Consider the following 13282-nt stretch of genomic DNA (forward strand, 5'->3'; position numbering starts at 1 on the left):
ACTCCCTGCCTAGATGCCCTGCATAAGCTTTGGTCATGGTGCCTTTTTTGTTACATGTTTGTTTATCTGTGTACCCTTGAGGGCCTTACATCTTATTCTCTTTTATTTTTCTAGCACTTGGCTTAGAGCTAGTTGGTATGGATATAGCTTAATAATGTTTGAACAAGTGGGTAAAGAATGTCTGTCTAGCACAGCCAGTGTGGCTCAGTGGTTGAGTGTTGATCCATGAACCAGGAGGTTAACGGTTTGATTCCCAGTCAGGGCACATGCCCTGGTTGTGGGCTCAATCTCCAGTAGGGGCTGTGCAGACAATTATTTTCTCTCATCATTGATGTTTCTATCTCTCTCTCTCCCTCTCCCTTTTTCTCTGAAGTTAATAAAAACATATATATATATATTTTAAAAAGAATGTCTCTCTAAAGGAACATGCTCTTTATGGTCAGACTCTTTCTGAACAGAGTCTTCCTATGATGGCTCTATACTTCTTGAAGGTAGCCTTGTTAAAAAGCAGTCTTTCAATACTTTCTTGTGTTCCCATTTGCAGGATGCCAAATTCCAGTGCCTATAGTTGCCTTCTCAAGATCTTTATACATATTCATCTGATGAGGGTTTTTTTTTTTAAATAAGGCAAATCAATAAATCATTCTAGATTTTGAATTAGAGATATAAAATATTTTATATTTTTTGTTAATCATTTAACTAAATATGTTGAGTACCCTTTGGGTACCAAGCTCTATTCCTTGGGCTGGGAATACAGTAGTGAACAAAACAAGTGATGCAGCTTCTAATCCAGTAGAGTGATGATCAATGGAAAAGTAAGTGAATAAATAAGATAATTTAAATCAATCTTAAGTGCTGTAGGGGGAAACATGTGAAAAAGCCTCCTAGACTAATGAGGGGCTCTTGCACATCTAAATAAACTGAGTACATTACACATGTAATGCTCTTACTTTCACTGTGGATTGGGTTACTGTCAAGGGATCTGATTGTCTTGTTAGGTGAAGCCCAGCATCGTCCATACCTCATGGAAGTGGCTGTTACTTGGGCTTGGCTTGATGAGAACATCTCAGACTATATGAGGGTTCCTCAATCTTAATGAGAACCCTCATTGTTCAGGTTGCTGATATTTGAGTGTCCTTAAGGGACCAAGGGAGGCCCTGAGAAGCTGGGGTAGCTGTTGACCATCCAGTAACCTTTCTGTACCATCTTGTTGCATCAGTGCACCCACATCGTCAATGCCAGGGAAATTGCTTGCATTCTATGTCTGAGGCCTTTTGGTGGCGAGCAGTCAGGTATCCATCCATTGCAGAGTCTATGAAGAAGAAGATGGGGTGATAGGATGAAATGTGAAGAGTGAAATATGGGGACACTTTGTTAGTTTGTGTGATTCCAGTTCTGAAGGATGTAAAGAAATGAGCTTTATGAAGATCTGGGGGAGTGGGGCGGGCAACATGCTAGATGCTCCCCAATTGGGAAATTTGAGGAATGAAAAAAAGTCAGTGGCTAGAGCAAGCATGTCAAACTCAAAGGCTAACACGGGCCAAATAAACAAGGTTTAAGTTTATATGGGCCGCAAAAAAAACAAAAGCTTCAATTTTCATAGAAATGTATGTTTATTTTGATAAAGACATGATGAATACAAAGGGCTGAAATAAATGAGTAATCATTAACATAAAATAATAGAACATTTTAATAAAAATTAATATTTTTTTCTTGAACATTAACTTACCAGACACTGAATAACTATACATATTAATAAGTGTAATGCAAATCAACCTATTTTTCTTGTTCTCCGAAAGTGAAATATTTCCTTTTGCGCACACCAAACAAGTCAGTACAAGACTAAGGACGTGGCAGTCAGCTGCTAAAATATTCACTGCTAGTATTAGTGGAGAGAAATGGTGCGCCTGTGCATAAGGGAAATGAATGCAACACGATTATAGTAATCAGTCATTAGTGAACGTTGTAGTTCGTTATTAATAATTATGTACAACAGGATATTGTAAAAATTAAGTTATGAAATTTTTATTAAAACTTTTCTTACATACTGTTATATTGGCTGGGTCGCAAAAATATTTGTTGTGGGCCATGAATTTGACATGCTTGTTTTACTGAGCCTGTAAATACTGAGTCTGCACAGTTCTGATCTTCTTGACCCCAGTCTCCTGCTGGGGTCAGCCTGTGGGGGAGGTGCCATACCCATTTAGATGGATGGAAATACTATTTTGTTTTGTCTTATAAGGGGTTAAAACTATTTTTTACATTTCGTTCATTTCTGAAGAGTATTTTTATGTGAATTCTGATAATTGTATAGGTTATTGTCATAAATGGAAACTTTTTCTTTTCAGATAATATGGATGCAAGTGAACTTAAGCAGTTTTTTGAGACCAACTATTCTCAGATATATTTCATCTTCTATGAAAATTTTATAACACTGGAAAATAGTTTGAAATTAAAAGGTAAGCATTTCTACAAAATTTTTTTTTATATACAATTTTTTTTTAATGTTCAGGTTTTCTTGCATCTCAAACTCAGACTGCTGAAAGCTGCACTCATCCCCCTACCTCCCAAACCTGGCTCCCCTGACCCTATCCCTAACCCTCCAGGGTCCCACTGCTGTAATGACAGCTCATGAACTAGACTCAACATCCTGAACACATCTTTGACTTCTCATTCTTGTATCCCTTTTCCTTATATCCATGAAGTGCCTGTGGGACACCCAGGTATAGGTTTTTGCTGAGCAGTAAAAACACAGGGACTGGAGCTTGGGAAGGAGAAGTATGACCATGCAATTGCAGAGAAAGAATGGCAGTCAGGGATTTGGGGTAATTTCTTCTTTTATTGGGCAAAGAGGAAAGATAAAGGAGTAGTGGGTGAGGGTGCCAGGAAAGTGTTTGGTCACAGATGCCCAGAGAAGAGATGCAAAAAAGGTGAGTAGCAGCAGGACTAGGAAATGATAGCACAGCGAGGAGGCTGTCACTGACTAGTGACAGAAAAGTTCTAGCAGAATCCGAACAGAGAAATGGAGTAGCTGGGTAGTGAGACCATGAAGGCTACATGTGAGAATACCGCTTTTGATGAAGACAGAGGATTGTATCTCAAGGAGTAGCTTGGTCATGGGAAGGTTTTAAAGGATGTCTTTGCTTGTTTGCAGGCTGAAGAAAGGGAGATAACGGGTGGTGCAAGGTAATGGGGAAGTGGGTTGAGATGGGCAAGTATAAAGAGGACATGGAGAGGAGTGTATAGATGCTCTGATTGCTTCTGTAAAACCAGAGGCAAATGTCAAGCATGGAGGGGAATTTGGGGCGAGGCACTGTGGTGGTCCCTGACATATAGCAGATGGCTCAGAGTCTTACAGAATGCTCCAGGCTCTAGTAGGTCATCAGACATGGGCATGTGCCCAGATGCCAAGTATTTGTTTTTGTTTTTCAATGAGTTGCTCTGTTTTTCCCCCATGTTATTTATAAACTGATATAAATCTTGAACTTAACCCTTTGCACTCGCTTGCTTTTTTCTCAATTCCTTTATTCTAATGCTAACCGTGTTGAGTCACATTCGACATCCTAGTGCAAAAGGTTAAAATTATTATTTTTTCCAAATCGGTAGATATTTCAAATATGAAGTAATCTAGTTTTCTAGCTTTGCTCCACTTCACTTTCTTTTCATAGGTGTGTGGAGGAGAATAGTATAATATTATGTGCAATCAAAATAGCAAAGGAAAAAATTAAAACTTCCTATCTTAAAAATAAATACCCTACAACCTAATAACCCCATTCTAAAGGGTCCTTCTTCCTTCCCTACTCCCCCTTTTGCTTTCTCTATCTTTTTAGAGAATTATAGCTGTTCAAGAATGTATCAGTTAGTTTGGGCTGCATAGCAAACCATCCCTAAATCGAGTGCCATAAAACAACAGCTAGTCGTTTACCTATGATTTTCTGGGTTTGTTGGACAGTTCTTCTGGTTTCGGCTAGCTCATGCCTCTGATATCAGCTCATGGTTGGCGAGCTATTGACCATGTTGCCTTAGTTCTCCTGCACGTGGCCCCTCTTCTCCAGCTAGCAGGCTGTGTTGGGCTTCTTTAGATGGTGGTCTTAGGGTCCCAAGCTCAGGAAGTGTTTTCAAGTTTGTGCTTGCCTCACATTTGCTAATATCTATCTGGCATTGGCCTAGAGCAAGTCACATGGAGAAATAGACATTTTTTGACAGAAAGGGAAAAACTCTCTCCATTTTTACAGTCTACTGCAAAGAAGCATAATGAAGAACCAATAAAAACAGGGTGAGATTTTGAGGTTTCTTGCTTTTAGTACACTCTGTGTTTTTTATTGGAGTGCAGGCAAAAAGTTGTACCAAAACAAAAGAATCCAGGCAAGTGTTTACTAGGAATAATGAACTCATCTTGTGATAACTTCAGCCTTCCAGTTATTCAGGCCAGATCCTGAGTTACTGACTCTATCTTCAAAATACAACCAGGATCATTGGCCTCTTCTCAGTGCCGATGCTGGTAATGCCGAAGCCCCCGTTGTCCTCACCTGGATTAGTGTGCTGTTCCCTCCTGCTTCAACCCCCATCAAAGTCTCTTCAAAAGAGCTCCTGGAGTGATGCTTTAAAAATGTGAACCAAGTCATGACTCTCAGCTATCCAGACTCTCAAATGGCTTCACATTCCTGAAGTTATTACAGTGGCTTCAGACCCTACATGCCTTCCTTTACCCCATCCCCACTCTAGCCTCACCTGCTACAACTCTCCCCTTTTCTTTCAGACACAAGGGCCTTCTTCCAATAGCCTTTCTCCCTCACCACTCCAAACCGGCTCAGCCCTAGGACCTTGCATTGTCCAATCCCTCTATCTGGAAAACATTTCCCTTCAATTTTTTACCCTCAAATGTTCATGTGGCTCGCTCCGTACCTCTTTCATAGCTTTACTCAGATGCACCTTATCAGCAAGGTGTTCCCTGACTTCACTAGTCAAAATTGCATCCCACCTTTTTTGGCATTCCCCATCTGCCTTTCTTATTGGTTGTCTTACTAATTTATAAGCTTCCTTAGGGGTGTTCTTTTTTGTTCACTTCTGTATCCTCAGTTCCTGGAATAATCCCTGACATAGAGACATTCTTTTTTTTTTTCTTTATTGATTAAGGTATCACATATTTGTCCTCATCTCCCCATTCCCAGCCCACACCCCTCCCCACACATGCCCCCACCCCCCTGTTGTCGTTAACCACTGGTTAGGCTCATATGCTTGCACACAAGTCCTTTGATTGATCTCTCCCCTTTACCCCCACCCTCCCCTACCCTCTCTCTGAGGCCCGACAGTCTGATCCATGCCTCCTTGTTTCTGGGTCTGTTCTTGTTCATCAGTCTATGTTGTTCATTATTTCCCCTAGATGAGTGAGATCATGTGCTATTAGAAATACACTTATAAGAACCGAAAATGAGACAAGCAATAATGGTTATGCTGACAGGCAAATGAATCAGTCTGTAGTGAGTTTCTTTCTGGGCCAACAGTTCTTTTGAGATCCAATTTCAATGTCAAACAGTTCCTTAGGTGTACATGTCAGCCATGACATTTCAGTTCTGGATGGTGGACAAATGGTGGTAATGCAGGTCCGACCCTCTCTGGTTTGGTCCTGGGCAACCTGTAGTGACGCACAGCTGTTAACTGCTAGTATGGCAAGGCGACGTCAGCATCTTCCATCTCTGGAATGCTTCTCTTCTGTCTTCATGGCTGGAGTAGTCCTGTCGATTCCTCTCTGTTGCTGGAATCCACATGATCTTGGAGTTGTTTTCTGAAAATATACAAACATATTAGAGACATTCTTTGGTATTTATTCAATGAGTGAATGATATTACTTCATAGAGCTGTGGGGCCCTAGCTGGTTTTGCTCAGTGGATAGAGCGTCGGCCTGCAGACTGAAAGGTCCCGGGTTCGATTCCGGTCAAGGGCACGTACCTCAGTTGCAGGCTCCTCCCTGGCCCGGGCCCTGGTCGGGGTCATGCAGGAGGCAACCAGTCAATGTGTTTCTCTCACATCGATATTTCTCTCTGTCTTTCACTCTCTCTAAAAATCAATGGGAAAATATCCTCGGGTGAGGATTAAAAAAAAACAAAAACATAGAACTCTGGGGTTTCAGTTAGAAATCAAGGGTCCACAATGTACAGCTGCTGCTTGTTTTTATAAATCAAGATTTATTGGACACAGCCATACCCGTTCATTTATGTATTGTCTTCGGCTGCTTTTGCATATAACAGCAGAGTGAGTGGTTGTAAGAGAGACCTGAAAAGCCTAAACTATTTATTATCTGGACCTTTACAGAAAAAGTTAGATGATGTATGCTAAGCACTTAGCACAGTGCTTGGTACATAGGTTGGACAATAAATGCTAACTACTGCTGTAGGAGTTATGGTTTTTATTACTGTTAATATAAAAAAGACAGTGTGCAGTTGCTTAAAGAGATAAATGACTTTTTATAGTTATTACTGCTCTATGCCTGTTTATATCACAAAATTAGAAGTCTTTCTTTGTTTTTTGTACTGTGCATTCTATCATAATTTGACCTCATAAGTAACTGACTGAGAAATGAATAAATTACCTGTCAAGGGTTGAAAACATGGAAGCTGTGTTTAAAGAACTGCTTTGCTAGAAGTGGACCCAGGCCGTCTGGCTTGGTGGCCCATCTGCATTCCTAACACGGGCACTACCTCCCAGTATTATTTGAATAAGTAAATGTACGTTGATGCTTAAATGTTTTAAGATACCTTTTAAAATGTTTTTAATATCCTAAAATTTACACATTGTCATGATAACTAATTTTTTAATATATTCCAGGGAATAATAAGTCACAAAGGGAGGAGCTGGACTCTATTCTCTTTCTTTTTGAAGTAAGTGTTTGTTAATTCATTTAGCTTTTAAGATTCTTGTAGAAAATATGTTATTTTAGATCTTCAGTTTCACTTGAAGACAAAATTGTTGGACATGTATCCCCTCCCTCCCTCCTTCCCTCTCTCCCTCCCCACCCTTCCTTCCTCCCTCCCTTCCTTCCACTTTTACAAACAATGCTGCAAGGAATGTTCTTGTGATTTTTTTTCTTTTTGCAAACATGTGGGAGGATTTTTCTGTGTGGGTACCTAGACATGAAATTATTAGATGTAAATGTATGCACATTTTAAATACTGATATTGCCAAATTGCTTTTTAAAAAGGTCATATAAACTTATATGTAAACTTATATGTAAGTCTTATGTAAATTTTCTAACCAACACTGGAGATGATTTGTCTTTTTCATATATGCAAATTGACATGTAAAAACACACTGTTTTTAACATATGTTTTTCTGACTACTAGTGAGGTAGCAATCTTTGTATGTGTCTCTGTGCCCATGTGTGTCCATCATATATTCTCTTCAAAGTTGAAGCAGCATTTGGGTTTGATTTTTGATCTCACATGCTTTTTTGTCCAAATGTATTAGATAAGCAGCCAGATTATTGATACCTTGAGAACTATATCAGAACCAAATTATACCAAATTATAGGTTCTGCAAGTTAATTGTTGATTATCTAGAAGTTATTCAGGATTTGAAGATACTTGTGCTTAGGTTAGTATGTGTTTGCTGCAGAGCTGGCTGGAGAGGGAGGCCAGTGGAGGAAGGCTCTCCATGGACTCTCTAGGTTTGTGGAATAAAACAGATATGGAAATCTCCAGTCCGGGACTTAACTCATGGCTGTTGTTCAAAAACTGTGGTTTCCCTTTCTCTCCTTTGAGGGCTGTACTCATTCCTCAGAGTAACAGACATTCATTCACCTCATATTTGGTGGTTATTGCGTTTCCTGTGGCAACCCTTCTGTGAATGAAACCTGTGCAGAGTTGTAAGATGTGCAAGGCAGTTCATCAGGGGTGGCAGCTCCAACTTTATTTTAAAGTTGCTCCGTTTATATTATTTCTTCTACAGCTTAAAATATGTATCTACTGACCACCATTTGTTTAATTAATATAAATTATTTTATTTATGTAATAGCTGATGCATTTACTAAAGAATTTATAACATGCACATTTGAAATATAATGATCAAGCCCATACTTTTGAGCCCCTCTCCTCCCCCAGTTTATGAACTAGAAACTACATAGATGCTCTTCCTTGATCCCATCCTTTCTCTCCCCTAAAGGCAACCACTCCCATGCATCTTTTCATTCCCTTTCTTTTTAAAGAATGATTTTACCACAAGAATTTGTATCTCTATACAATGCATCATGTAATTTTGTTTGATTTTGAGTGTGATAAAATGGTCTCATATGGTATACAATCATCTTTGGCTTGCCTTTTACATTCAACATTATTTCTAAGGTGTTAGAAAGAAGGCATGCCCCCAAACCAGGGGTCCTGGCGGAACACAAAGGATACTCTGGAGCCAGACAGCAAGGCAAATATCCTTACTTCTGCAGGAGGGTGTGCAACCAACACAGGGTTTGGTAGACATGCACACTGAGCGGGCAGTCCCCTCGGGGGGTTTTATCCCTGACTCACACCATCTGTCTCTCACTCTTTATTGGTTAGAGTTTAGGCTCATATTCTTGTGCAATTGGCTAATATAAAGGAAAAAGGGAGGGGTTGATCTTTGCTGTTTCAAAATGGCAGCTGCCTAAACTCTCTTCTTTGACAGAAAATTTATTCTCACAAAGATTTATCCATGTTTCTGAATTTAGTTCTAGTTCATTCATTCCATTCCCACTGGATTAAGTGAATATATAGGATTATTTAATTCCAACATTTTGTCTATAGATTTTTTGTTTTGTTTTCTTGGTAGATAGAATGTCCGTGAATAATGACCAGCTTGCTGGTTAGTTTGTCTTGATGCACTGGCTCTCTAGTACTTTGGTAAATAGACATGATAAAGGCGGTCATTCTGTTTCTGATTTAAAGAGAGTTTCATTAACATTTCATCATTAAGAATAATGTTTTCTGTAAATTTTTGGTTGGGTACTTTGTCAGGTTAAGGACATTTGTTTCTATTCCTAGATTGGTAAGATTTATAAAAAATCATAGATGGGTTTTGAAGTTTTTGAATTTTTTTTTTCTGCATTGTTGTGATAACATATGATGATTCTTCATAAATATTAATGTGATGAATATAGTTCAGAATTTTGGGGAGGCTAATATTGTGTTTCCATTTTTAGATCTATGTTCACAACTGAGGTGGGCTTAAACTTTCCCTTCCTCATGTTGTTTATGAATGATCCTGTGGTAAAGGTTATAGAACCTGTTGTGAAGCATTTCTTCTTGTTTTTAAATCCTCACCCGAGGATATTTTTTCCATTGATTTATAGAGAGAGAGAGTGGGAGGGAGGGAGGCTGAGATTGAGAGAGAGAGAGAGAGAGAGAGAGAGAGAAAGAGGGGGGGGGGAAAGAAAGATCACTCAGACAGACACATTGATTGGTTGCTTCCCACACATGCCCCAATCAGGGCGGGGATCAACCTGAAACGTAGGTGCATACCCTTGACTAGGAATTGAACCTATGACCTTTTGATGCATGGGGGTTGGGGAGCTCCCCCCGCACCAGGATGCTCTAACCACTGAGCACTGGCTAGGGCCATTTCTTCTTTTTTTTTGTTCTATAAAATAGTTTGTATAAAATTGGAATGGTCTGTTTCTGGAGTGTTTTTAGTCTTTTCTATAAAAGATTAGGATTAGGGTGGGGGTTCCCTTGGGGCGTGGGGAGGCCTGGGCGAGGGGCCTGTGGTGGTTTGCAGGCCGGCCACGCCCTCCGGCAACCCAAGCGGAGGCCCTACAAAGTTTCAATTATAGAAGATAAATAAATCTGGGATTTATTTATCTTCTATAATTGAAACTTTGTAGCCTTGAGTGGAGCCAAGCCTCCTGCTTGCTCTGTGGCCACAGCCATTTTTGTTGGGATTTATTTTATCTTCTACTAGAAGCCCGGTGCACGAAATTCGTGCACAGAGGGGAGTTGTCCCTCAGCCCAGCCTGTACCCTCTCCAATCTGGGACTCCTGGAGGGATGTCCGACTGCCCGTTTAGGCCCGATCCTGGATAAATAAATCGGACATCCCTCTCACAATCGGACATCCCTCTCACAATCCAGGACTGCTGGCGCCCAACTGCTTGCCTGCCTGCCTTCCTGATTGTCCCTAACCGCTTCCGCCTGCCAGCCTGATCACCCCCTAACCACTCCGCTGCCAGCCTGGTTGATGCTTAACTGCTCCCCTGCCAGCCTGTTTGCCCCCAACTTCCCTCCTCTGCCGGCTTGGTCACCCCTAACTGCCCTCTCCTGCAGGGTTGATAACCTCCAACTGCCCTCCCTTGCAAGCCTGGTCCCTCTCAACTGCCCTCCCTTGCATGCCTGGTCCCTCACAACTGCCCTCCCTTGCAGGCCGGGTGCCTCCCAACTGCCCTCTCCTGTTGGCCATCTTGTAGTGGCCATCTTGTGTCCACATGGGGCAGGATCTTTGACCACATGGGGGCATCCATATTGTGTGTTGGAGTGATGGTCAATCTGCATATTACTCTTTTATTAGATAGGATAGAGGCCTGGTGCAGGGATGGGGGCCAGCTGGTTTGCCCTGAAGGGTGTCCCTGATCAGGGTGGGGTTCCCTTGGGGCTTGGGGCAGCCTGAGCGAGGGACCTGGGGTGGTTTGCAGGCCGGCCACGCCCCCTAGCAACCCAAGCAGAGGCCCTGGTATCTGGAACTTATTCTCCTTCTACAATTGAAACTTTGTAGCCTGGAGTGGAGCCAAGCCTGCTGCTCCCTCAGGGGTGGCAGCCATTTCTGTGGCAGTTAATTCACCTTCTACAATTGAAACTTTGTAGCCTTAAGCAGGTGAGCCCTGCCAGGGTGTGCGGAAAGCTTTGCTTCCCCTGTTGCCGCCAGCAACCCTGGCTTGCTCTCTCAAGCTCCGTTCTGCCCCCATTTCTGTTTGAATTTGTTTACCTTCTATAATTGAAACTTTGTAGCTTGAGTGGAGGCTTAGGCCTGCAACGGCTATGGAAAGCTTGGCTTCCTCTGTTACCTGGGAAACCTTGCTCTCTGTGGCTGTAGCCATCTTGGCTTGGGGTTAATTTGCATACTCGCCCTGATTGGCTGGTGGGCGTGGCTTGGCTGGTAGGCATGGCTTATGTAGCGGAGTGGTGGTTAATTTGCATATTACTATTTTATTAGAGAGGATAATTGAAACTTTGTAGCCTTGAGCAGAGGCCAAAGCAGGCCAGGGCAGGCAGAAAACTTGGCTTCCTCCATCGCCGGGGGCAACTCAAGCCTCCTGCTCTCTCCAGCTCTGTGACTGCAGCCATTTTTGTTGGGATTTATTTATCTTCTAAAATTGAAACTTTGTAGCCTTGTGTGGAGGCCTGGCCCGGCCAGGGTGTGTGGAAAGCTTGGCTTCCTCCATCGCCGGGGGTAACCCAAGCCTCCTGCTCTCTCCGTGGCTGCAGCCATCTTGGTTGGGTTAATTTGCATACTCGCTCCTGATTGACTGGTGGACATGGCTTGTGGGTGTAGCAGAGTGATGGTTAATTTGCATATTACTCTTTTATTAGACAGGATAATTATAGCTAGTCCCCAATATTCTATTTTTGCTCCTAACAGTACCATGATGCCTATCACTTAGGAGTCTTGATATTCTCCTGCTTCTCAAGCTGTATTGCACAGGCCATCTACACCAGCACGTACCTATTCTTTATTATACACATTTATTGAGTACCTACTCTGTGTCAGACACACTTCTAGGTGCTGGAGCGATGGCAGTGGGCAAGAGAGAACCCCCTGCCCTCATGGAGTATATGTTAAATTTCCTGGTAAACTTAAGAGTCCACTTATAAGAATGGAGTCAGAGTTCTAGTAATGATCTTTTGAGTCACAGAAAATTCTGAAAGTGACTCTTGGTGGGGGCCCTTGAGGTGACTACCTGCATAGGGGAAGGGGGGATTGGTCTAGAAATGTTAGGCACCTGGTGAATGGGCTTCAAGTTCAAATAATTCACTTGACTTTGAGAACTTTCTGGATTCTGCAGATGAGGGGTTATTTTCATAGTACATGAATTTGTTGTAACCAGGTTTGATAAGACACACGGAAATGAAAATGATTGGTGTGAAGGAAGAAGTATTTATTCTACTCACAGTTCCCTAGTAGCAGGAAGCATGCCATGCCCTATTAGGGCTGTACAGAGAAGCACCATGGTAGAGTCGGCAGAGGGGAACTGAGGCAGAGGGGAACTGAGCCTTTATAGAGTAGGCAGAGGGGAACTGAGCCTTTATTGTGTTTTTTTCAGGAGGGAATGGGCAAGGTAAGGAAAGCAAGCTAATAAGCAGGCTTTGGATGGGATAGTTTGAATAATTTTGGTGGGCGCTAGGTTGTAGGATGATCCCTAGTTGTCCTTTATTTGGTCCTTGGGTGATTTGGGCAGGGGGATAATGTCCCAGAGTGTGAGAGCCCATAAAAGGAGGTGGGTATAGATTTGGGATGGGTTGGTTGGTTGGTTGGTTGGAATATGCTGGCAGGTACAATCTCTAGGAATTAGCTAACAAAGGAGGGCCAGTCTTTCCTAGGTCAGCAAGGCCCCAGAATGTCAGCATCGAGAATACCACCTGGCTGGGTGTGGCTCAGCGGTTGAGCATTGACCTGGTCAGGGCATAGGCCTGGGTTGTGGGCTGGATCCCTGGTGGGGGACGTGAAGGAGGCAGCCTATTGATAATTCTCTCTCATCATCTTTCTATCTCCCCCATTCCCTTCCTCTCTGAAATAAATAAAAATATAGTTTAAGAAAAAAGAATACAGAAAATCTAGTTATTATAGAAATGTTTCAAACTGCTATAGTATGTACCGTCCCCCTTTAATAGAGAAATGGAGTCGTTTGGAGTTCTTTGTATATGGTTAAGAAGACTTCTAGAATGTGATAGCAAGGCATTTCCTTACCCTCCCCCACCCCAATTAAAATACAATATACATTGATGGAGGAAGAGATTTAATTTTAAAATTTATACATGTTCTGGCCTCAGAATGCTACTCATTCATCTGTTTTTCAAATATCACAGTCAGAAATCACAGCTATACAGGACATTTGATTTTTAGATTCCTAATTTTTAAATTTATTCAAATTAAATAAACGCTGCTTTTTTCCTTCCTAGGGACCTGAACTTGTTCTTATAATCTGTAAAGTGTGGCCCAGTCTGGTCTAAAACCTAGAGTCCCCTCTGGGGTCCCCGTGCAGCTCTTGCTCACTTTTTGTAGTTGGTGTTGCTCTGTGGAAGTGCTCTGTCACACACACATGCTACTTT

At 41.9% G+C, this 13282-nt stretch overlaps 1 protein-coding gene across 1 annotated transcript in view; it reads left to right on the forward strand.

The window, feature by feature from the left end:
* Positions 1 to 13282, forward strand: part of RALGAPA2 (Ral GTPase activating protein catalytic subunit alpha 2) — a 288867-nt gene that overhangs the window by 22859 nt on the left and 252726 nt on the right. The window contains exons 2-3 of the mRNA XM_028144951.2: positions 2349 to 2459; positions 6826 to 6878. Coding sequence (XP_028000752.2) covers positions 2349 to 2459; positions 6826 to 6878 — 164 coding nt within the window. The remainder of the gene's footprint in view (positions 1 to 2348; positions 2460 to 6825; positions 6879 to 13282) is intronic.

The sequence above is a fragment of the Eptesicus fuscus genome, chromosome 12 (genome assembly GCF_027574615.1).
Source record: "Eptesicus fuscus isolate TK198812 chromosome 12, DD_ASM_mEF_20220401, whole genome shotgun sequence".
Taxonomy (NCBI): Eukaryota; Metazoa; Chordata; class Mammalia; order Chiroptera; family Vespertilionidae; genus Eptesicus; species Eptesicus fuscus.